This window comes from Macaca nemestrina, chromosome 10 (assembly GCF_043159975.1).
Source record: "Macaca nemestrina isolate mMacNem1 chromosome 10, mMacNem.hap1, whole genome shotgun sequence".
In the NCBI taxonomy this organism is placed as follows: domain Eukaryota; kingdom Metazoa; phylum Chordata; class Mammalia; order Primates; family Cercopithecidae; genus Macaca; species Macaca nemestrina.
This window is the reverse complement of record NC_092134.1, coordinates 129,472,284-129,497,857: the sequence shown is the minus strand read 5'-3', so window position 1 is coordinate 129,497,857 and position 25,574 is coordinate 129,472,284. Positions and strand designations below refer to the sequence as shown.

General features: G+C 40.1%; 1 protein-coding gene across 2 annotated transcripts in view; it reads right to left on the bottom strand.

The window, feature by feature from the left end:
* Nucleotides 1–25,574, bottom strand: part of LOC105482186 (dual specificity phosphatase 16) — a 92,847-nt gene that overhangs the window by 44,294 nt on the left and 22,979 nt on the right. For both annotated transcript variants that reach the window (XM_011742208.2, XM_071072189.1), the window contains exons 2-3: nt 5,100–5,692; nt 4,088–4,226 (exon numbers count right to left, since the gene is read on the bottom strand). In XM_011742208.2, the coding sequence (XP_011740510.2) occupies nt 4,088–4,226; nt 5,100–5,327 (367 nt within the window). In that variant the 5' untranslated portion in view covers nt 5,328–5,692. The remainder of the gene's footprint in view (nt 1–4,087; nt 4,227–5,099; nt 5,693–25,574) is intronic.

Genomic DNA, 25,574 nt, shown 5'->3' with positions numbered 1-25,574 from the left:
GTAATAGAGAACTTATTTTTTATTTTTTATTTTTTTGAGACAGAGTCTCACTGTCTCGCCTACGCGAGGCTGCAGTGGTATGATCTTGGCTAACTGCAATCTCTGCCTCCCAGGTTCAAGCAATCCTCCTGCCTCAGCCTCCCGAGTAGCTAAGACTACAGACCCGTGCCACCATGCCTGGCTAATTTTTACATTTTTAGTAAAGATGGGGTTTTGCCATGTTGGCCAGGCTGGTCTCGAACTCCTGACCTCAGGTGATCCACCCACCTCAGCCTCCCAAAGTACTGGGATTACAGGCGTGAGTCACCATGCCTGGGCAGTGATGGAGAACTTTCTAAGGCATCCAAATTTGTTCTTTTTTTTAAGATGAGATTGCTACTGATAATTTTTTTTCTTTTTTTTTTTTTTTGTTGTTGTTTTTTTTAAAGACAGGCTCTCTGTCACCCAGGCTGTAATGCAGTATTGCAATCACAGCTCACTGTAATCTCAAACTCCTGCTCTCAAGCAATCCTCCCACCTCAGCTTCCCCAGTAGCTGGAAATACAGGGGTGCACCACCACACCCAGCTGCTATTGATATTAAACCCTTTAATCCACTGGGAGTGAAACAATGCTATGGTTTGGTTTGACTTGGTTAGGTTATTTACTAATGACTAAATCGAGCAATCAATTTACATTTACATTTTAAAAAGTACAATAATTATTCTGACTGTTCTCAATTAACATGAATTCAAGGACTTGTATCTTCCTATGAGTGGAGCTAGATTTCTAGGGTTGTTAGCTCTTTATCAAACACCAGTATTTAAGGACCACACAAAATTAGCATTGTTTACAGCAGCATTTTCATCAGATTTTAATACCATCTTCACATCTACTCGTATAGATGAAGAAAGTTTCATATTAGATATTTTCCCATCGCAGCTATGTATTTGCTTTATCAGAATAAATACACCTTCCAAATCATTTATTTCAAAACAATCCGAAGTTTTCTCTACTTTCAGGCTTCATCACTGCTTAATACGCTTATATTCTAAACTAATAAATCATAGGAAATATAAACAGTATAAAATCTTCAGGTAAGCTAATATCAAAATATTTACTGAAAACTTAAGAAGGGCTAGGTCTTGCGGGAACACAAAGATACACAAGACCTGGTCCATGTTAAGGAACTAAGCCTACCGCATTCCTGTAGAGGTTCCCCAAATCCCACTTCCTCCTCCTTCAGTAATCCTTCATTTTTTATGACCATGTAAGCAGGTCCTCCAGGTAAGTGTCAGTGTCCTCTTGTTTGAAGGAAAGAGCTTATCAATTTCTTGGGAGTCCTCTTGTTCCCTTGTTACCCAGTCATTCTTCTGTGGGTAAGGTAGCCCTGAGAGTGTGAGTAGATGTGGGGCCACAATTCCTCACTGCCACAGCTAATGACCATAAAAACCATCTCACATATCTGATGCTTTCTTTTCTCAAGGTGGCTGAAAGTTCTAACCTGATAGAAAAATTATTCCAAGAAACCACTCTGTCTTTCTATGACCATGTCCAAACGGGACTGACAAAAATCTCCAACTGCTGAAAGTCACAGGGGCACTCAGCAGTGAAAATCGTCTCCAGTGACCTTGTAACTTACGGTAGCCCCTGTGAGAAACTAGCGCGCTTTTCAGTTATTTCTCCCCAACCAAAACATTTAAGAAACTTTTGTCAATGTGTCCTTCTGTCCCACATCCCTGGCTTGTCCTCTGAGCAGCTGGACCGTGGCAATAAAACAGTTTCCCAAGAATTGATGGCCAAACTTTCTCCAATACTGTTATCCACTTACCCCAATGATCTACCTAACCTGAGGAACAAATTCACTAACCAAAAGAATCCCCAATTGCTTTTGGATGACTGGGAAGGCTTCTAATCATCTAGAATCCCCTCTGAGGTGTCACAAGAAATCCAGCTGCTCAGAAACTCCCAAACAAGCAATTCAGACCCTGAAGTCACCTCCTAAGCTAATAGAAACACCGGATTCTGGAGGTGTGGATGAAGATATCGTGCTACTAATACAGTTAAAGTGGCTCCTGGCGCGGCCTCCACAGACTTTCCTTTAGGCCTAAGAAACACTTCCTGTATGAAACGGGGATGTCAGGGTGTTCTGACTCAGTGTGTCATACCATGTGTCCCTAGAGTTGACATAGCTAATCAGGCAGTCCTGTTTCTTCCTTATTGCCCAGTGAGTGCCCCTCCCAAGGCTACACAGGATCGATAAGAACCTTCCCAGGTAACACAGGAAAGCTCTCTGGTAAAGGAGTAACAACAAGTGGCTAAAGCACCTGTGCTAGAAACTCCATGTGAGCTCACTCCTCTGGGGGGCGTCTACTTGACCGAGATGTTCAGTAAGGGCTCCCCGTGGGGTAAAAGTGTCTCAAACAAGAGCAGGGCAGGATAACCACTCTGTCACGAAGGACATCTTGGTATACTGCTTCTTTAAGAAAAACTCTGGCTGGGCGTGGTGGCTCATGCCTGTAATCCCAGCACTTTGAAAGGCCGAGGCAGGCAGATCACCTGAGGTCAGAGTTCGAAACTAGAACTGGCCAACATGGTGAAACCTGGTCTCTACTTAAATACAAAAATTAGCCAGGAGTGGTGGCAGGTGCTCGGAATTCCAGCTACTCGAGAGGCTGAGGCAGGAGAATCGCTTGACCTGGGAAGCAGAGGTTGCAGCAAGCCAAGGTCGCGCCACTGCACTCCAGCCTGGGCGACAGAGCAAAACTCCATCTCGAAAAAAAAAAAAAGAAGAAGAAGAAGAAAAACCCTGATACCCTGATCCCATTAACAGGATTCCAAGGTAAAGTCCCTCATGCAGTGGCCATGTGAAACATGAAATGAGTTCCTAAACTCAGCACATTCGTTTAGTGAAATGCTAATAATAGTTGTTATATTTAACACACTTATACTCCCAGTAAACGAATGTGTCTATCAACAGAGACAGAATCTAATATTACAATTCTCAGTTACAGACTTCTGAAAACTAGATTCTAAGACAAGCTGGCTTCACTTAAGAACACTAATTGAAAGATCAGACGGAATCACAGCATAAATGAAAGGTGTACAGATAGACAATGAAAAAGATGGAACTATCCTGGTTCTTAGAGAACTGAGGAAAACCTTGTGAGAGAGAACGGGAGACATGGAAATCTTATCTAAACCTGCACAGAGTTTAAAATTATTAACACACCAACAACTAATTAATCTTTTGTTTTTCTTAGATCAAATATTTAAGAGCACTCTTGTCTATCATTGAAGCTGAATCTGCCTAACACAGCAGCTTTATGTTAAGGTTATTGTGTGCTGTCAAGCTATATTCCCAGGGAAAGGATTTTCATTTGCAAAACGAGAAGCAAAGGATGAACAGCCTTCTTTGGAATCTGATGGGATTAACTCCTATGATGCCGTCCTTCAGGACAGATATAGAATATTTGGTCCTTCCCACACATTTTATAAAATCATCTGGTTGCTTAGCATTTCTACATTGAGACTTTTTTAAAATTATAAAACAAATAAAAATACACAAGTAACTTTTAAAACAGTTCCCCTACTTACCAGAAGAAACATTCTGCACACATTCTCCCCCTATTTCATTGTTCATAATGCCCAGAAAGGTGACCTTATCTCTGGAGTCCGCTCCAACTATAAACGTTAAGTAAGAGTCTGACACTGTAATATTGGTCTGGTTCTTGCCACAGGGACGGGAACTAACAGCGGTAGCTGAGGTGTTCATCATTTGATGTTCTTTTATCACAGGTGAATGGAAAAAGGCAGACAGAAGCAGCTGGCTTTGAGCTATCCATATGGGTGTGGAAATCTGTGTGGCACTACCAGTTAATACCAACTGAAGAGGCACTTGAGCTAAGTCAAAAATACACTGACCCATGTGGAAGAATGATATAGTATTCCAGTTAAATAGGACAGTGACATCAATCAAAAGCTATAAATAAGTCATTTTACACACCAAAGTTGGGATGATCTACTGTAATGTGAGCTCACTGTGAAATATGCTTACTTACACAGCTCAACAAGATTCTGAGTCCTTTTAATTCCATCACGAGCCTTACCTGCAAGCAGGTGAACAGAGTTGAAGCTCTTCTCCAGTTTACCCAGAAGTACAGTGAGAAAACAGTCTGAAGAGAGAGAGGCAACATCTTGAGAGCTTTGATCGTAAACTACAACCTTCTGACTGCAATCAATGTCAACCTGAAATGCAAACATGAGGCTTGTTAGGAAGAAGGTGAGAAAAGTAATCTCAAACTACTGCGTAAGATCTCACGTTTACCAGTGCTGAGGCAAATAATTGCTTCCTGTTTTCAATAAATAATTTGAATAAAAATGAGATGTAGTCAATTTATGGATAGACAGCATACAAAACTCTTAAAAACCAAAACCAGTGCTGTTTCTGTGTAGGTGGTCTCACAATTCCCTGGTTTTAAATCCTTTATGCTATAAAACGGTAAAGTTCAAAATAAACCAAACAATACGCAAATAAACATAACCCTGGACCTAAACAAACTTTTGTAAAAATGACTTTTACAGCTTAACAAAGATATCAGTTGTTTATTTAAATTAAAACATGAGCTCATTTGTATTAGTCAAGAAAAAAACAGCCTTCCTCACTACACAGACAACATTTTAGTATCCCAGGAATAACTTTCCTTGAAGATAATATCATTAAGTCTTGACCAGTGTTACCACATGTGTTATGACATATAAAAAGCACCCCTAATAATTAGTTCCTACTTTCTTTCCAAAGAACTTGAAAAGAATGACTTTCCTTTCAGTAAATTTGCAGATAATATAATAGTGTTTAATAAAATAATTTTAGCAAGCCACAAGAAAATACAGCACTTGTCCAAACTAAAGCAAGTTAATCCTTCTGCATAGTTTAGAAATATTATTAAATGTGACAATATGGACAGTAAATTATTTTGAGATACCACAAGGCATCAAAATTTAAAAAGCAACCAAAACTTCCTCAAATTACTTTCTCTACTTAAAGAGGAGGCTTCAATTAAAATTATTCCCCATTCAGTGTGTCCATTTATTTTAAAAAGGCAAAAGGAAAGCATTTACCTTATGTTTCGCTGAATGCTGAATGAGCTCTGTAATTAACACTTTGTCCTGTTGCAACCTTCGCTTCATAAGCTTGGAGCAGTTGATATTAATGGCTTCCAAAATGTGGGATGTATTGTATTCCACAAATGGCCGGCTATCAATTAGCAGCACTTTTTCCGTTCCACTTTCCAGCAGAGCCACCAACCTCTCAGTAACAATTTGAGTTCCAATCATCTCATGGGCCATGACAACAATAAGTCCTCTTTTCCCACCTCCTTCTTTAATTTGCCACGATGATGTAATGGTGGTGCGCTCAAAGGCTCAGCCACTCCATTGTACTAAAAGTGTATGAGGTCAGGCTGGTGGTGACTGGCAAAAGGAGAGTTAAACCCATTTTCAGCAAGAGCCCTCCAAGTGAATGTCTCTTTCTCTTTCCCGTTGATGTGCTCTTGCAAAGGACTCCGTCCACAAAGCAGCCCCTCACATTTGATTCATAAAGAGATGACTGGAATAACCATTCCACAACAAAAGATGCTTTGGGGCAGCCAGCGCATTACATCATTCTTTACCTTTGCTCCCGCGCTCCAACAGCTTTACACTGGACTGAAAGCCTACGCGGAGAGGGAAAGACAGAAAACAAAAACGTGAGGTCAAAAGAAGAAGAAAGAGTGTCAGATTAGAGAGAGTGTATGATTCATAATATTTACTCCATTAATCTAATTCCACACTTGATGCACTGCTTCATTTGAACAAACAAATAAAAAGGACAAATTGGTATGGCTTCAGAAAAATGTACTAGTGATAATTCCATTTTACTTCAAAATGTAAAAACTCAAAGAAAACAAAACAAGACATATCATGAATTATAAACACCCAGGGCTCCGAACTAAATGACCTGTAGTATGGAATTAAAAGGGCTATCAAAAGCTGCTTGAAGTATTATTATTCCAAATAGTTTTCCTATATTTTATTTGCTTATTTATTGAAACCCCACAAATAGCAGCTGAGGACCAAGTTAGCAATCCTGTCTTATCAGGACAAAAAAAAAAAAAAAAATCTCTTCTGAAATGGCTTGAGAATTCCTGTCATGAGTGGGTAGGCGTATATGTGTGCACATATGAGCTCACGCGAGTACCAGGGCGCAAACAGCAGCCTTTTTAAATTGCCCTCATGGAGGAGAGAAGATGCAGGAAAACTGGAAGTTCGATAAATTTCAGCTATCTTTTAAGGAAGAGGAAGGACAAAAACAACTGATATGTTTGTCACAGCAGCTGCTGAGCTAGGACTGTGAAGTGCCGAAGCTCACAACCATGACCCTGGCATGTCTCCTTCCGGAGGCCGCCTCCCTACCACCAAGTTGCTTAAGGAAGCTTATCCTTCACTTTTTCCTGCTTCATTCTTCAGAGAATCACTAACTCCTAGTCTTAAAAAAATCTCACCCCTTAACCTGGAACTTTAAGTTAGCAACCCAGACATACAGAGCCCTTAAAGTTGGACTCAGTGCTTTCCTTTCTTGCCAAGCTCCTTTAATCAATCACTTTCTAATTAACACTAGTTGAAGTTTTGTGCTTATTGCTTGGACTTCACCTTGACCTTCAATACTCTCAGATTCCTAGTCCATCTCTGCTTATACGAAATCCTCTACTACAGAAAACTACATGTCTACTTCTGGCATTGAACTTCTAGAGGGTAAATTTTTTTTTTTTTTTTTTTTTTTTTTGAGACAGGGTCTTGCTCTGTCACCCAGGCTGGAGTGCAGTGGCACAATCTCAGCTCACTGCAACCTCCGCCTCCGGGGCTCAAGTGATTCTCCTGCCTCAGCCTCCCAAGTTGCTGGGACTACAGGCACACGCCATCACGCCCGGCTAATTTTTGTACTTTTTGTAGAGACAGGTTTCGCCATGTTACTCAGGCTGGTCTTGAACTCCTGGGCTCAGGCAATCCACCCATCTCAGCCTCCCAAAGTGCTGGGACTACAGGTATGAGCCACTGCACCTAGCCTAGAGGGTAACTATTTGATGGCAAAAGTTTATTATATTTCTTACTTCTACAGTACTTTGGACATAATATACTCAATTTATTATTATAGTAGGTAAATTCTTCCTTGTTCCAAAAACAATTTAAGACTCTAAATAATTATTTGATTAGCTGATTTCAGATCAGGATGTCAGAGCCTTTAAAAACCTTTAGGTCATGTTTCCTAATTCTGTACTTACAAATTAGAAGCTAAAGCACGGACACAGAAGGGGGAGCATGATATACAGAGATGCAGCTTTGTCATTTACTTATGTAACCTTGGACAAATCACATAACCTCTCTAAACCACAGTTTCTTCCCCTACCAAATGTAGACATTATTGTCTCTTCAAATTTTGGTCTGAGGACAAGATAATATAATTTATTGAATGCTGCATCACAGAGAGACAGGAGGGAAAATACCCTATAGATGCCAATGGCAAACAAAGCTGGCTTGCATCTGGCATCTAAAAGACATCACTCACAGATAAAAACAGATGTAATTCCATCCTCCTGTAGTACAGCTGCAACCAAACTGTGCCCTTTCTCACAGAGGCTGACACACAGGGAGTTAGAAGGCACCTGAGATACTGTCTCAACCACACCACATTTTACAAACCAGCTCCATTTAATACATTATATATCCATTTCTTATTTTCCAAGAAACAACTTTCATTAATGTATTATTTTCAGTATAGCTCTATGGCAATGAAACACAAAAGTCATCTCTATTTTCAACTGAAAGAACTATAAGAGAATTTGTCCTAGTCAATCCACTAATAAACTTCTGCAAAGCACCTACCAAGGCCATACCACTGAATCAGGTTCTGCCTGCTCAGTGACAGAATTCATGGCAATGTAAGGTCCTGTACTCAGATTGATTCCCAAACCAGGTCTTCTACTACTAGGTTACCCTGTTTTCCCTAAGTACTTGGTTCCCATAATGGAACTGGACTGGGAAAGAATGATGCCAATTGTCCATGAGGGTACCCAGGTGGCACAGAAAGTGGAAATCCGAGAACAAGAGCAAGTTGATTCCAACAATGGCACTGGGTCTCTGAGTCTGATTGACTCCTCTCAAAGAGATAAAATCCGGATGGGACAAAGCAATTATCTGGGTTAGCAGATCAAGGGACAAAAGGAGGGAGAAGTCAGCAAACATGCAAAAGTTGAATTAGAAAGTTCTCATCTTTGCTTGCCCTCAGCCAGTTCTCATAAACCCAAAGACAGGTTACAACAAACGGTTCTACAGAGCAGAAAATGTCATTCTTGCCCACAGAACCAGAGTGTAGTTACAGATACAAAAAGACCCTTTCCCTGACCAAGAAAGGGCCTGGTCAAAATGACTCTAACCTGAGAATGTAAGTGAAGCACAGGGGTGAAAGTGAAGTGAGGGTGAAGTTACATTCTTTCAGTGCTGTACTGAGGCCAGCCGGAGTCCTCCTGGTAGGACTTCATGCCCAACGTTTAATTTTCTGTAGTCCTAAATGGGTGAGGTGAGAGGCAGAGCCCTGCCAAGGGATCATGGAGGGTAAAGTAACAATGGCCTTAATCTCTTTTATTTACACAGAGAATTTTGGTTAAATCCCCATCACTGGCTACAACTCTAATTTTTAAAATTTCTCTGTATTTACTGTTTTGTTTTCAAAATCCTTTGCATTAGGTAACATTTGAAAGATGACAAGAGAATATTTTGCTTGCAATATCACCAAGCTAACCTTACCCAGAATTTCTATAAGTCAAGGGGAATAAAAATTCTTACAATGAACCACAAAGGCCCAAGTCCATAGAACAAAATCCAGAGTAAACCAGCTTTGCTATTTATCTATTTATTTAGCCAACTGTTAAAGTTTTAAATATTTTCTTTAGATTTTTAAATAGGTAATATATTCATATGGTTCAAAAAAGTCTAAAAATGTACATATAGTATGAACATGTACAGTTTATTGTGTCACTTATACCTCAATAAAGGTGTTTAAAGTTGCTATGATATTGAAAATTTAGCAAATACATTTAAATGAAAAAAACTAAATATATTCAAAATCCTTCTTCTACCATTATCCTCCACCTCTCTGGGTCCCAACCCTGCCCTCTAACTGGCAACACCTTTTAGCAGTCTCATCTAATTTATTCTAAAGATTTTTTAAAATTAATACAGAATAAAACACAAATATATACACTTTTCCTTCTCTTTGTTCAAATGGTTACACAGTATAGACATTGTCTTATATCTTGCTTTTTCTTTCACTTACAGTACTTGAATCTGATTTTTTTCAACATTTAATTAGAAAATGAATCACTCTATATTTCTATGGGCCTTGCATATATGCATGTCTGGAAATCTAAATAAAACATATAGAAATTTTTTTTTTTTTTGAGATGGAGTTTCACTCTTACTGTTCAGGCTGGAATGCAATAGCACAATCTCAGCTCACCGCAACCTCCGCCTCCCCGATTCAAGCAATTCTCCTGCCTCAGCCTCTCCAGTAGCTGGGATTACAGGCATGCGCCACCACACCCGGCTAATTTTGTATTTTTAGTAGAGGCGGGGTTTCTCCATGTTGGTCAGGCTGGTCTCGAACTCCAGACCTCAGGTGATCCACCCGCCTCAGCCTCCCAAAATGCTGGGATTACAGCTGTAAGCCACCGCGTCCGGCGAAATTCTTAAATTTAAAAGATAACTCCATATGGGCATGGTGGCTCACGACTGTAATCCAAGCACTTTGGAAGGCCGAGGCAGGAGGATTGCTTGAGTCCAAGAGTTCAAGACCAGCCTCCGCAACACAGTGAGACCCTATCTCTACAAAAATTAAAAAATATATGTATACACACATATATAAAATTTCCCCCCTAAAATTACATACCAGAGTACCTAGAAGCTGCCAAGTAATTCATAATAGTGTGCTCAAAAGGTTAGCAGATTAAATGCTGGGAGTCACCACAACTGGCCTGTTTTATGACATCTTATTTAGAGACCCTCTATACCCACTCTGGCTTAAAAGAAAATTAAAATGTGATGGTGAACATTCATGAAGTTATGGAAATTATCTTTTAAAGGATACCCGAAAGTCAGCAAGGCAGTATTTATCATACTGAAGACTAGTAACCTTAATCAGGGCTACTACACAAAAAAACTGCAAAGTATCCCAAGTTCAAAATAAAAGTTTTAAAAGACTTTATCTAGGAATAAAGATAAACGGAATCAACATCTTAGTATAACAAAGTGACTATCCAGATCATGGAATAAAATCAGCAAATCTCCTAAAGAAATACCATTTCTGGTATATTTTACCTTTCAGCAAATGATTTATGTTTTATATTTTATAACATTTAATGTAACACAAGTTGTATAACAACTTCCCCCTTTAATATACAATTTTTTCTGTGTTTTAATATGTAATTTATTTTTATTTAGATTCCATTTGGTTACCTATGGAAATGTATCTACGACTATAACAGAAATCACTGGAGTTTTATTTCTTGAAATTCACTCTATATCCAACTCTGCACAAATACGGTATATCAATGAGGTATGCTACTGAATAAGTTATGTTTAAGAACTGTAAGTCTAAGACTGTTTTTATGTTAAAGTGAACAACGGGGGCTTGTTTCAACTAAAAGAACAACATAAAGTCTGAATGTATAAAACCAATATTTGCCATTAATTACTTAAAAGGAAAATGTTTTGATTTTTATTACTTGTAGCCTTCAAAATTTGTGCCCAGCCAGAGAATCCTTTTTTTTAAGATTAAGATTATTTTTAAGTGATTATATTAAGGATCTTCTTCTGCTTCCCAGATGAGTTTTCTCTTCAACTTCCCAAACATGATCCTGGGTTCTAGGTCAGTCATACTGACACTGACTATATCCTACTCAGAAAAAAAGTGGTCATCTCTCATGCACACAATTTCTTTCCTTCTACCCATGGGTTATTTTCTGCTGGCAGCAATAGTTTCATCTGCTACTGCTACTGCTACTGCTGCCCTAAAACACCCACTCCCAAGGCCTGCATCAAGGCCCCCAGCAGGGGATGGGGCTCCAGGAGGAAACGGGGGGTCCCACTCAGAGAGGCACAACTCCATTTTAAATATTTTCTTTTACAAAGAGAAATTATCAGGGGAAGAAAAAGGATCCCATGGCTATGGGGTGCTTAACAGGTCTGTCGAGTGAGGAGAGGGATTTAGCTTTATTTGGTTGGGCTAGAGCTCAAGTTCAAATTCTCAGTTTATAGAAAGGATGTAATCAGGTGAGACGTTTACTTTTATTAAACTACAAGCCTGACTTAAATTTTTTCCCTCCAATAAAACTGAAGAAACAGGCAACAAGATACACTGAAATGTATTTCAATAGAGCCCTAAACACAGGCTTTCGATAACAGGAAAAACTTAACCAATCAAAAGGGAAAAAAGGAGGCTATCATATCTGCAAACAAGAACTCCTTAGACTTTGACTGCCTCAATTCTACACAGATTAAAGCAACTTTATCTCACAAGCTGTGGGTTAAGAGAAACTTGATAGAAATTCTGAGGTCTGGTATTTGGCAAATATATTCAATAAAAAAATAAAAACAAACACAAAAAATCATCCTCACCAAAATCAAGGAAGCTACGAACTGGTGCAGCAAACCACCATGGCACGTGTATACCTATGTCACAATCCTGCACGTTCTGCACATGTACCCCAGAACTTAAAAGTATAATTTAAAAAAATAAAATAAAGCTACGAACTTAATGTGCTTTTTAGCTGCCTATTAATGTCTGATCATATTTCCTTACCCAGAAATTGAGGACACATATTCTGACAAGTGATGGAAATAATGAATTAGACTGCTTGAAGCAAAACGATTTAGATGATACTAGACCTGGAGACAGCAGTTATTCGCACCGTAGAACCCAGTTGCCTCACACTGATATACCGCACTGTTCAAAGCCACCACTCCAATCAGAGGTGCAGGTTGTTTACATACATCTCAAGGACCCACAGATAAAGGCTGGAATAGCAGTCAGCCTTCAAAGACCACCTATAATGCCTGTGCTTTTAGGCACAGGCCAGCCCAGGTAGAAGCCAAATCTGTGAGAAGCCTTCACCAAAGTTTCTGCTCAGGGCAAGGAGCACTCCCCTCTTGGTATTGGCTCAATCAGAGCTCTTGTCTTTTTCTTAGTACTGCTTCCTGTTTATGATCGCCTGTTTCACCAGCTTCCCCTTCCCTGACACACCTGAGCTCTCCTCCTGCTTCCCCCTCCCAACCTTCCTCTTTCCCTCTGCCACCCATGTACATATCCTACCCACACTCCTCCCGGCCCACAGGCTCCCTCACCTACCTCTCTACACTTAACGCTTCCTCCAGACACCCTGCCTGAAGATGCAGGACCCTACCTACTGGGAGAGGGGCTGGTGTATGGAGGTGGTCTTGGGAGGGTAGAAATGGAGGATCCCTGGATGGAGTTACTGGGCAAGAGGAAATATAGCCAGGGATTGGCTTAATCTGAGAATTGAGGAGAAAATGTTTCAGAAGGGTATTTTCAGTAAAGGTAGGCTGGAGGCAGGAGAAGGAAGATTTAGAATAAGACAAACAGAGGTCAGATGGGGATTAATTTGTGCATCCTGGTTTTCTTGAACATCTGCCAGAATCACTATAATTCATCAGGCCTACTGTAACTAATTCAGTCAGCTAACAAGTACTTATTTGGCACCTAATATGTGCCAGGCACTGCTGTGAAAATGTAGTAATAAATGAAAAAAGTAGGCCGGGCGCAGTGGCTCACGTCTGTAATCCCAGCACTTTGGGAGGCTGAGGCGGGTGGATCACAAGGTCAGGAGATCGAGACCATCCTGGCTAAAAAAACGGTGAAACCCCGTCTCTACTAAAAATACAAAAAATTAGCCGGGCGCGGAGGCGGGCGCCTGTGGTCCCAGCTACTCGGGAGGCTGAGGCAGGAGAATGGCGTCGGCCCGGGAGGCGGAGCTTGCAGTGAGCCGAGATCGGCCACTGCACTCCAGCCTGGGCGACAGATCGAGACTCCGTCTCAAAAAAAAAAAAAAAAAAAAAAAAGTATTCATTGTAAGTTATTAATGTACTGCCTGGTTATAAATTAACAAGGCAAAAATTATTGCCCTTATGGAGCTTCTAATTTAGTGATGGGGGATACAATCAACAACAAAAACAAAACATTTCCTATGATAGATGCTGATAAGAACTAGGGAGAAAAAATAGAGCAGGGAACAGCAAAGGGTGTGCGGGGGCGGCTGTTAAAATGGTAAGCAGAGTAGTCAGAGAAGGCATTACCTTGAGAACATGAGAGAGGAGAGAAGTAAGAGACTGAGCTATGTGGATACCTGGAAGATAGTAGCTCTCTGGGGCCAGTGAATATACTAGTCAAGATAATGCTGAATTGGGCAAATGCCAATAAAAGAAGTGGCAGGTGTTCATGCTTTGTTCAGAACTATGGTTGTATCTATTGGAAATGATGCATTTCCAGGAAACTGAACTTTTGTTTTTGTTTTTTGAGACAGGGTCTTGCTCTGTCACCCAAGGCTGGAATGCAATGCTGTGATCTCAGTTTACTGCAACCTTCACCTCCTGGGCTCAAGTGATCCTCCCACTTCAGTCTCCCGAGTAACTGGCACCACAGGCATGTGCCACCACACCTGGCTAATTTTTATTTTTTGTAGAGATGGGGTCTCACTGCGTTGCTGACTCTAGTCTCAAACTCCTGGGCTCAAACAATTCCCACACATTGGCCTCCGAAAGTGCTGGGATTACAGGTGTGAGCCACTGTGCCCAGTCGAACTTTTTAAATTAATGGATAAGACTGTATGTATTTATCATGCACAACATGATATTCTGAAGTATATATACACTGTGGAATGGTTAATTCTACTAACAAGTGCATTACCACACATAGCCATCATTGTCGTGATAAGAACACTTAACATCCACTCCTTGAATTTTTCAGGAATACTATGTATCTTCATTAACTGTGGTCACCATGCTGTACAATAGATCCTTGAACATATTTTTTCCTAAGTAATTGTTTACTTTCACCAGTATCTCCCCAGGCTTCCCCTCCCCACTGACCATTCCAGCCTCTGGTAACCATTCTACTCTCTACTTCCATGAGATCAACTTTTCAGCTCCCATATATGACTGAGATTACACAGCATTTGTCTTCCTGTACCTTGTTTATTTCACTTAACATAATGTCCTCCAGGTTCATCCATGTTGTAGAATATGACAGGATTTCCTTATTTTTTAAGGCTGAATAGAATTCCATTGTGTACATATATACCACATTTTCTCTATTCATTCATATTTTGATAGACACTTAGGTTGATTCCATATCTTGGCTATTGCAAATAGCACTGCAATAAACACGGGTATGCAAACATCTCATTTTCTTTACTCAGTAGTAGGATTGCTGGATCATATGGTGGTTCTAGTTTTAATTTTTTTGAGGAACTTCCATAGTGTTTTCCATAATGGCTGTAAATAGTTCACATTTCCACTAACAGTGTATAAGGGTTTTCCTTTCTCCACATCCTTACCAACACTGATCTTCTGTCTTTTGACAACAGCCATACTACCAGGAGTGGAATACTATCTTACTGTGGTTTTAATTTGCATTTCTCTGATGATGAGTGATGCTGAGCATTTTTTCATAGACCTGTCAGCCATTTGTATGTCTTCTTTGAAAAATATCCATTCAGGCCTTTCACCCATTTTTCAACCAAGTTATTTGCTTTCTTGCCATTGAGTTGTTGGAGTTCCTGATGTTTTTGAGGTATTAACTGTTTATCAGATATGTAGTTTACAAATATTTTCTCCCATTCTGTAGGTTGTCTCTTCACTCTGTTGACTGTTTCCTTTGCAGTGCAGAAGCTTTTTAGTTTGACATAATCCCATTTGTCCACTTTTGCTTTTGTTGTCCATGCTTTTGAGGCAGGCAACTGAACTTTCAGCTTCAGTGTGAGAGAGATATATATATATGTAAGAAAATTTAGTACAATTTCTTCCTTAAAACTACAGAGAAACTGTGGTTCCTATACAGTGCATTTCTTGGCAAAGAAATGAAAAGAAATACTGTAACAAGAAAGATTACTATTAATGTTAATATTATACAATTTTTTCAACCCCACAAGTGTGTTGTATCTACTAAGAGAATCTTAGTTTTACAACATGGAATGTAGTAAATCAAAGACATGTTAAGCAAGCTATATGTGTGAAAAAAGTCTATACAACAAGGAGGTAGTTTAAAGGATCTTTACATTAAAATTTTTTAAAATGCTTTCAGGGTTCTCTCCTTGTCAGAAGGGTCAAACACTTAACATAAGGACTTTACAAGTTAGATTAATGTATTGAAGGGGTTGATAACACTAATATAAGTTTATAATCTTTATCTATTAATATATGCACCCCCTCTTTAGTCCACACCAGCCCCGAAACAACAAAATTCCACTACATGAAAGATATAGTATACTTTGTTGACAAAGAACTAATTGACTAAAGGCATTAAGACCAGAGTAAACATCTGAACAATTTGGAACACAGTTTAATGGGAGAGGGGTTATAATTTAATTTTTTCAAAGAGGACTGGAAGGCTCTAGGAGCAACGGAATGGAATGCAACACCAACACCAAACCTCTCACCCACCTGCACTCAAGCTTAAGCTCACAATAGTAATATTCCAGAATTTAACCTGTTTTAAATCTCTTAGCACTAAAATAAATAAAATCAAAATGCTGAACTACATTCTCCTGAAGATAATTTCAACATGGCTCACAAGAATAAATTCAAAGTGGTAGTTCATGCCTGTAATCCCAGCACTTTTTCCCAGAATTTTTCCAATGCCCCAAGTGTGTTGTATCTACTAAGAGAATCTTAGTTTTACAATATGGAATGTAGTAAAATATCAAAGACATATTAGGTAAGATATATGCATGAAAAATGTCTCTACAACAAGGAGGTAGTTTCAAGAATCTCCTTTAAACTACTTTTGGGAGGCCGAGGCGGATGGATCACTTGAGGTCAGGAGTTCAAGACCAGCCTGGCCAACAGGGTGAAACCTCGTCTGTACTGAAAATACAAAAATTCACAAGATGTGGTGGCACAGGCCTGTAATCCCAGCTACTCGGGAGGCTGAGGCAGGAGAATCGTTTGAACCTGGGAGGTGGACATTGCAGTGAGCTGAGATTACGCCACTACACTCCAACCTGGATGACAGAGTGAGACTCCATCTTAAAACAAACAAAACAAAACAAAGTGACTTACAAGAAAGTGCTTTATCTTTCAGTTAAAATACACATGAAAAATACTGGAAAAGACCTAGATGTATAAGAAAGGGATGGACTGGCTTAAGTAACTTATAACTTACGATAAATCCTGCAACATCGTATGCAACATTTAAAAATGATGGTGTAAAAATATACTTCTTGACAGCCAAAGATGGTCATGATATATTGAGAATAAAGTCAAGTCTCAGAACAGTTAGGTAAAATAGAACCTCAAACACCCACAGGCATACAAACACACATAGGATGGATATGTATAAAACATAGTAATAGTTTTACTTAGGTAATTATCATATTCTTTTCCATAACCTTGGAAATTATGAAAAATATTAATAAAGGTCATGACATACATTCAGACCCAGGAACTAGTACCAGGTCCTGCTGTACTCCTTCTTCTCAGGACCATTATAAATTATAAATTTAACATTATAAATGTTTTGGTGTGCAAAGGTTAAGCTTAAGGTTAAGAAGATGAGGACCAGGCACAGTGGCTCATGCCTGTAATCCCAGCACTTTCGGAGGCCAAGGCGGGCGGATCATCTGAGGTCAAGTACTCGAGAACTACCTGGCCAACATGGTGAAACCCCATCTCTACCAAAAACACAAAAATTAGCTGGGTGTGGTGGTGCATGCCTGTAATCCCAGCTACTCGGGAGGCTGAGGCAGCAGAATCACTTGAACCCAGGAGGCAGAGGTTGCAGTGAGCCGAGATTGCGCTATTTGCACTCCAGCCTGGGCGACAAGAGCGAAACTCTGTCTAAAAAAAACAAAAAGAAAAAGAAAAAAAAAAATGAACAAATGTAAAGTATGGAAATTGATGTTTACCCTCAAGGTAAAAGCTGAAATGCTGCTTCATAAAAAGACTTATAAAGAATTCTTTATTTTAAACAGCAATAATGTTTGAGGGGGTGGGAGAAGAAAAATTAAATTTTAAGTCACATGTTTATGACTATGAAGCTGGACTTCAAAAGTAGGTCAGTTAGGGTATGACTCTTATAATACAAAAGTTTATTTGGCATACAAAGGATTTATGGCTAATATATTTTTTAATTATATTCACTAACACTTGCAAAATATCATTCAATTTATAAAGTTTCTGAAATAAACCTGTTTAAAGTGTCACAAATGCAACACAGGATGACTTTCATTCCTCTCACTTGGAAAAGTGCAAATTCCTCTAACAAAGTATATGCAATGGCCTCATCACTATTCTCAGCTCCTAAGCAGACATGCACAACAAGGTTTGAACACATTCCAGGCGTGGCCTTCAAGCCCGGACCACACCTGCTTCCAAGGCCCTGCGGCTAAAAATAACTCTGGGGCCTCAAAAATGGGACATCAGCCAGGCCCAGGGGTAGCTGCAGGCCCCTTGCTCAGCTCCAACAGCAAAAGCAGGAGCTACAAAAACTCTAAAATCACAAAACACTCCACCACAGGCTTCCTTCTCTCAGTCTCTTTGTGCCAGTCACCTACAACCTAGGCCTGCTCAGTTTCTTTGCTCCATGAGGCCAAAACTAACCCTAGGAATTTAGAGACAAGTGAGGTTATTGTTTTTAAAAAATACTGTAGACTAGGACTCAGGAGACCTTGTTCCTAATTTCAACTCATCTACTAAAATGCTAAAATGGCATATACAGTGTCACTTGACATTCCCCAAGTCTGTGTTTTTCCTACTTGTATGATGAGGAATTCAGTGATCACTACTATCTAAAGATTATTTCACTTAGAATAAAAAGATATCGCTGTAAGTGTGCTTCAGTTCTTAGCAAAATCTCCTAACAGGGACAGGGCTGATTTATCATTAAGCAGTCATATTATGGTGTGAGAGTTTATACCCTACAACACACAAACTAAAATGGGTAACTCTGGGGTAACTGTTCCAGATAATTCCTTTTGTGACAGGGGATTTTCAAGGCTTGCTCTGAGCAACTATTTCCACTTCTCTTCCAATCCCACAGTATGCAGGAGACCCCTTTAGGGCCTGTTACTCCACCAGGTAAGGGAAAAAGAAAGGGCGGCCAGGTAGCAGAGGAAGGCAGCAAGAGCATCGCTGTTCATTCACCGCAGGGTCCTAGGCTGTGCTAATTTAAGTCATTGCATCTGTCCGCACACTTCCCCCTGCTGGGGCCCTGAGAGTTAATGATACCAGGAAGCTGTATCAGGGACAAAGTGACAGGCCAAGACCTAGGCTGAAGAATCACAGCACCACAGGAGAGCAAGGACACTAAAGGCTAGCAGAGTAGCCCCAGACGGGAGCCGGCACATTCTCTGTCCTCATCCCTTGGTTACTTTTTCCACTTTGTCCTTTTCACTGTTCATCTTTTTCTATAATTCGGCTCCATCACATCACCTAACTGTAGTTTCTGTACCCTTTTTTGTCCTTAGAGGCTTTGCTGTTTCTTCCTCCTCATATTCATCTTAATTTCTCTCTTCATGATTATAACCAAGCCTCTTCCTGTCTGATGTTAAGCTCTTATCATTAATTCATTTTCCATTTTTTGAGGGGGAACTGCCAAGGCCCTTGATGTACTGCTATTATAACAAGTAATATTTTCTAGACTTGTTTGAGACAGTCACCCATGAATTCAGGTGTTTTATCATCTATCAGCCTTTAAAATCTTTGATTTGTTACTCTAAAAAAAAAGTTTTATTTTGGAGGAGAGAGGTAAAATTTTTCCAGTTTGGTGTTTCATACATGGTTGGTTATACTAAGTAAAGATCATCAATTCAATATTTTACATTTATATTAGCCCTTAAATACCTGATGTTCCAGATACTAAGACAGACTTTCACCTGAGCCTCACAGGAAAACACAAATTCTCAGGATTTTCACACTAGATTATTTAAAAAACAAACAAGATCTGAATTACTTTATAATCTAGTGCTCAGATTCTAAAAGCAGAAAGTAACCTCTGCACATGAGGAAAAAGCTGGCTTCATCAAGAGTCTGCCTGGCACATTAGGACGGACACCTGTGCCAGGGCTCAGCCGCTCAGCCCTGCCCGTCCTCCTCCACCAGCCTCGGGTGAGCCGTTAGTTCTCCTTACCTTAGCTCCCAGTAACACTATTGTCTAATTCTTTAGAAGGGTTTCCCAAACAATCTTAATAGCAAAACAAATAGTAATGGGTTATATCCCGTAGAAGAAGAGAAATATCAATGAGTCTAAGGGGAAAAAAACTTTTTTTTTACAAAACATCTGCTTCTACAAATCAAAGTTTGAGAGAATGGTGTTTCTATTTGCTATTCTTTTTGATTTTATTTTTTCTTTTTTAAGAGGTTATTCTGTCATCTTTACATAGTACTATACTTGGCCCTCCATACATTCTGGGTGTGATGTCAGTTGGGTTCAGGCACACTACCTGCGGCAGCAGCAAACATCTTCCCATCAAAATTCTCAGTTTCCCACTCTAAAATACCAATATGTCAGTGGTGAAGTTAAATTAGGTTTCTAACCCAATGCAGGGAAAAACAGAATAGATGGCAAGTCCTTGATATTAATTAGTTGAGTAAATGTTGAAAATGACATTTTGAACCAATATAAAAAGATAACATGCCGGTGGGATGTCCAGCAAGTCAAAGAGAAAGGCTTCCCGAAAAATGTAAATTTCAAAGAGAGTTTTGAAAGAAAACAGGGACATGAACTGTCAGAGAGAAGAGAGGAAGATGATTCCAGATGCAGAACACGCATGAGCAAAGGCAGAGGGATAACAAACTGTATGCAGGCTTTCCCGGCTACAGATTATATCAGCAAGTAACAAAATAAGTTGGTGGAGTAAAAGGGGCTAGATGGTAAAGTATCCTGGAAGTCTAAAGCCATCTAAGCCACTGTAAGCTTTATGAAAATAACATAAGAACATTACTAAGAGAATTTCACAGGCCGGGCGCGGTGGCTCACGCCTGTAATCCCAGCACTTTGGGAGGCCGAGGCAGGCGGATCACAAGGTCAGGAGATCGAGACCACGGTGAAACCCCGTCTCTACTAAAAATACAAAAAATTAGCCGGGCGCGGTTGTGGGCGCCTGTAGTCCCAGCTACTCGGGAGGCTGAGGCAGGAGAATGGCGTGAACCCGGGAGGCGGAGCTTGCAGTGAGCCGAGATCACGCCACTGCACTCCAGCCTGGGCGACAGAGCGAGACTCCGTCTCAAAAAAAAAAAAAAAGAGAATTTCACTCTGGTAACTCTATTTTGAATGGACTGAGGTGAGAAGAGAATAGATGTAAGGAGACTAACTGACTAGTCTCCTTACAGTACCATATAGTTTTAGTTATCTATGGATGCGCTCAGCCTAGAATGGTAACTATAAAACCTGAGAGCCAAGAGATTGTTAATAGTCTAAATCCAAGGCAGTGTACTTGGCACAGAATATACCCTTATTATACGTCATGGGCACTGAAAGTACCCATGAAAATGGCTATCTAGACTACATTATTGAATTATTATTCCACCATAATAATATCTGATAATATCTCAGTATCTTATTCTGTCCTGGCTTCAGATAAGCTAATGTAAAGAAAAATGAGCACTAGGTACAGGCTCAAGTTTTACTAATTAGGTCACTGTTTATAAACCAGAATAATCAGGCATAATAAAAGGCTGAAATAGGCCGGGCAAAGTGGCTCACGCCTGTAATCCCAGCACTTTGGGAGGCTGAGGCTGATGGATCACCTGAAGTTAGGAGTTCAAGACCAGCCTGGCCAACATGGTGAAACCCTGTCTCTACTAAAAATACAAAAAGTAGCTGGATGTGGTGGCACATGCCTGCAATCTCAGCTACTTAGGAAGCTGAGGCAGGAGAATTACTTGAAACCAGGAGGCAGAGGTTGCAGTGAGGCGAGATCACTGCCATTGCACTCCAGTTTGGGCAACAAGAGCGAAACTCCGTTTCAAAAAAAAAAAAAAGCCAGATGCGGTGGCTCACATCTGTAATCCCAACACTTTGGGAGGCTGAGGTGGGCGGATGACCGGAGGTCGGGAATTCGAGACCAGCCTGACAAACATGGAGAAACCCCGTCTCTACTAAAGACACAAAAATTATCCAGGCATGGTGGTGCATGCCTGTAATCCCAGCTACTCGGGAGGCTGAGGCGGGAGAATTGCTTGAACCCAGGAGGCAGAGATTGAGGTGGGCCGAGATCACGCCACTGCACTCGATGTAGCCTGGGCGACAAGAGCAAAACTCTGTCTCAAAAAAAAAATAGGTAGACTCCAAAGGTTGGCATTTCTTCAAGGATGACTTTCTTCAATATATTTTTCTGTAATTTCTAAGTTTCCTATTTTACAGATAACTTTCATAACAGAAAACTATATATATTTTTAATCAGACATAACTTACGTCACGTCATGAAAAAAAGATGTGGAAGTCAAAGTGAAACCTAAATGAGTTTTAATACACTATCATGACATTCATCCAACAGTGACTATAGTGTGAGCAAATTTTTAAAAAGTTTTTAAATGTAATTACACAGCCCTATGACAGCCATGCTACAAGGTACGAGACATTCATATGTATTCTACACAAAGCAACATAACTATATATGATACAGTATCGGGCAATGTTCCTTTGCCAAACGTAACCTTCAGTATCAAAGAACGCATATTCAAAATTAAAATTATAAACAAAATCATTACAAATACAGTAAGCTTGCTATTCGTGAAACTTAGTATAAAGCAGACCATAGAATTGTCTATTAAGAAACTCAATGCCTAAATGCCAAAATATCTAATTTCACCATCTCATCTTTTTAAAACATAGTCCACGGCATAGACCCTAAGAATATGCTCACAAACTCCACAGTCTAATTATCTAATGGACAGATTATGAAATACATTCAAAATAAACCTATCACCATTTGCTATCAACATATTTAAGCGTCATGTAAGCATCACTAAGTATCAGAGACTGAAAGCCCCTCTAAGTACAACATGATAATAAATGTTCAGTTTTTTCTCTTGCAAATAGTGTTTGTTCTATTAATTCTGGGGTGTGGATCTTAGCTAATCTGTAAAACTCCAGGAAAAAAATTAAATGAGCTAATGGAATACATATAATATGTTCATTTATCGAGCACCAACTAGATTCAATTTCCTATAGCACACTTTCCCACTTTCATCTGATCACAAGAATCACTTAGAAACTTGATAAAAATGCCCAACCAGGCCCACCTCTGGAGATTGATTCGTGGGTCTAGAGTGGAACCTGTGAATTTGCATATTTAACAAATGCCCCAGGAGGTTCGGAGAATCAGGCAAGTTTGAAAACTTGCACCACCGTGCGCCACCATGCCTGGCTAAAGACATCTGTCCTAAACACATCTTTGGTCTTTCTCTCAATGTTCACATTTAATCAGTTGTCAAGACCTACTGATTTTCAGTCTCTCTTACCTGGAGGACATAGAGGCACAAAAGCTGAATTTGAGTTGAAAATAATGGTAAGAGGAGAAATGGGAAGTCAGTCACATCATGTCATTCAAGAAGGTCAAAGACTACTGAAATTTCATAGCTGAAGATGGACTTCCATTTAGTCTAGTGCATGTCTTCTGATAGGTTAATAATGTCCCTTTTACAAAATTTACATATTTATTCAAAGTCACACAATTCATCAGTGGTGGAAGAGAGAAATTCGCTTCTAGGGAGTGTGCTTTCCCCAATCCTAGAGAGCTTACCAAACATTCTGAAAATGTTAATAGGCTCCTGAAAAACACAGAACGCAATAGATTTCAAAAGATGAGAAATAATGCACTCTTTTAAACACCTGATGTGTGTGGCTGTGGCTTTTGGAGAGTTGGCCTCACCAAAATGCCAGCCTGCCATAAAGTTACAGATGAAATGCCAGGCATGAAATAGAGAACCAAATGGTGATGCAACAGCCCCTGCAGGACTCTAGTGAAGGGGGGGAGGAACCCTGGAAGCAAATGCTTGTCAACTTCACTGGGTCACCATGAAAATACAGTAAGATAAAGTATGTAATAAAATATGTAATAAAGTATGTAATAAATGCTCAGGTAATCCTCCCACCTATTGGGAATTCCAACATTTGCTAAAAAGGGAACAACTCAGTACATGATTAAATGAAGGAGCATTTTGACTAACAGAGTAGCTCTGAACCTTGGTTACACATTAAAATCACCTGGGAGCTCTTAAATATCCATATGTACCTCAGAATAAATCAGAATCTCTGAGGAATGGGCCCAGGCATCAGTATCTTTCACACACACAAGCAGAGGTGGATCCTTTACCCTCTCCTAAAGAACTGTCACAAAGGACAGGCCACCTGGAAGGCAGTTTAAGAGCAGAGGAGAAATCTGGTGGCACATGTAACACTGTGATTAATCTATTACTTGAGATGCTTTCTATGTTTAAAGTCTGGAATTCTGAACATTTTATTAGGTAAGAGATCCAGTTCTCCAATGTCACAGCCTCTATAATTTGAATAATAATAAAGGAGCACAACAATTCACTTATGATACCCAACAAAAGACTGCAAGGGTATGCTGCAGCACAGAACCCAATTAGGGTTTAATAAGACAGGGTTTATGGGTGAAGCAATCTAGTTTCCAGTCTTTCTTCTTAAAATCTACAAATTTTTAGATGTAGATGTGTCAAGGAAAGACTGTTAAAGCTTGGGAGGAGATAGAGCTCAGTGTTCACTGGCTTCTGAACGCAAGTTAAACAAATATCTCCACCCAGGAATTTCCCATTACTAACGGCTAATCACCATTACAAGGGCATACAGTCCTTTAGAATTCCTCTCTAATCCAATCCTGTAAAACTTCACTTAAGTCGATGATGGAAACCAAGATTTGGGCCTCCAGCCAAACAATCTATATTACATTAAATAAAAGACGTCACCACCCTTCTCAAGGTTGGGCCAGCAGTTATTTAAAAAAAAAAAAAAAAGGGGGGGCACGGTAGCTCACACCTGTAATCCCAGCACTTTGGGAGGCCAAGGCAGGTGGATCATTTGAGGTCAGGAGTTCAAGACCAGCCTGACCAACTTGGTGAAACCCCGTCTCTACTAAAAAACACACAAAAAATCCTAGCTACTCAGGAGGCTGAGGCAGGAGAATCGCTTGAACTCGGGAGGCGGAGGTTGCAGTGAGCCAAGATTGCACCACTGCACTCCAGCCTGGGTGACAGACTGAGACTCTGTATCCAAAAAAAAAAAAAAAGAAAAGAAAAAAGAAAAAAGACAGAAAGACAGAAAATGAAGCCAGGAGTTTAAGACTAGCCTAGGCAACATACTGAGACCCAACTCTACTTTAAAAAAAAAAAAAAAAAAAAAAAGATAAGCCGGATGTGCTGACAGGGGCCTGTAGTCCCAGCTACTAGTGAGGCTGAGCCTGGAGATGGAGGTTGCTATGAGGCTACTGGGGCTACTGGGGAGCTTGAGCCGGGAGATAGAGGTTACAGTGAGCTATGATTGCCGCTGCACTCCAGCCTGGGCAAGAGAGTGAGACCCTGTCTGAAAATATATAAAAATATAAATAAATAAAATTTTTAAAGATGGTCTTTAACCAGAGTCAGTTTTCATAACATATTAACATACAATACAAAGAACACTAGATTAGAAAATGCTCATTCAGCTATTTTCCTTGTACAGTGGGTCTAACTTGTGCTTCATTCACTTACACAACAGTTTTTGAATATATTGTACAAAGCTTTTTGCTCAAGGAACTTTTGGAGGACAAAACTTAAAGCGATTTCATAAGACATCTGTAAGGCTCAGTGAGATTACGTGGCAAGAGTGGGGGGGACACGATTTCTAGCAGTGACGTCTAGAAGTCAACAGGAGGAGGTGAGGAGGTGGTCAATCTCACCTATATATTTATTCTGGATGCTCTCCTACCCCAACTCCTTAGGGTGCTACACAATCTCTTTGTATTCACAAATAACCTCTGGCCAAGAGGTTTGGAGGGACACCACCAGCCAGCAAACTTCTCCTAATTCTGGAGACAACTTCCCGTCAGCTGGTCCCTGAAGGCTGGCTGCTTCCTGCCAGGAGATCACTTAGCACATATTCATCTCTCTTCAGGAGGCAGACAGTTGCTGATTCTTTTTATTTTTTATTTTGAGCCAGGGGCTCACTCTGATTGCCCATGCTGGAGTGCAGTGGTGCTGATCATGGCTCACTGCAGCCTCAACTTCCCAGGCTCCCGTGATCTCCCCAACTCAGCCTCCCGAGTAGCTCGG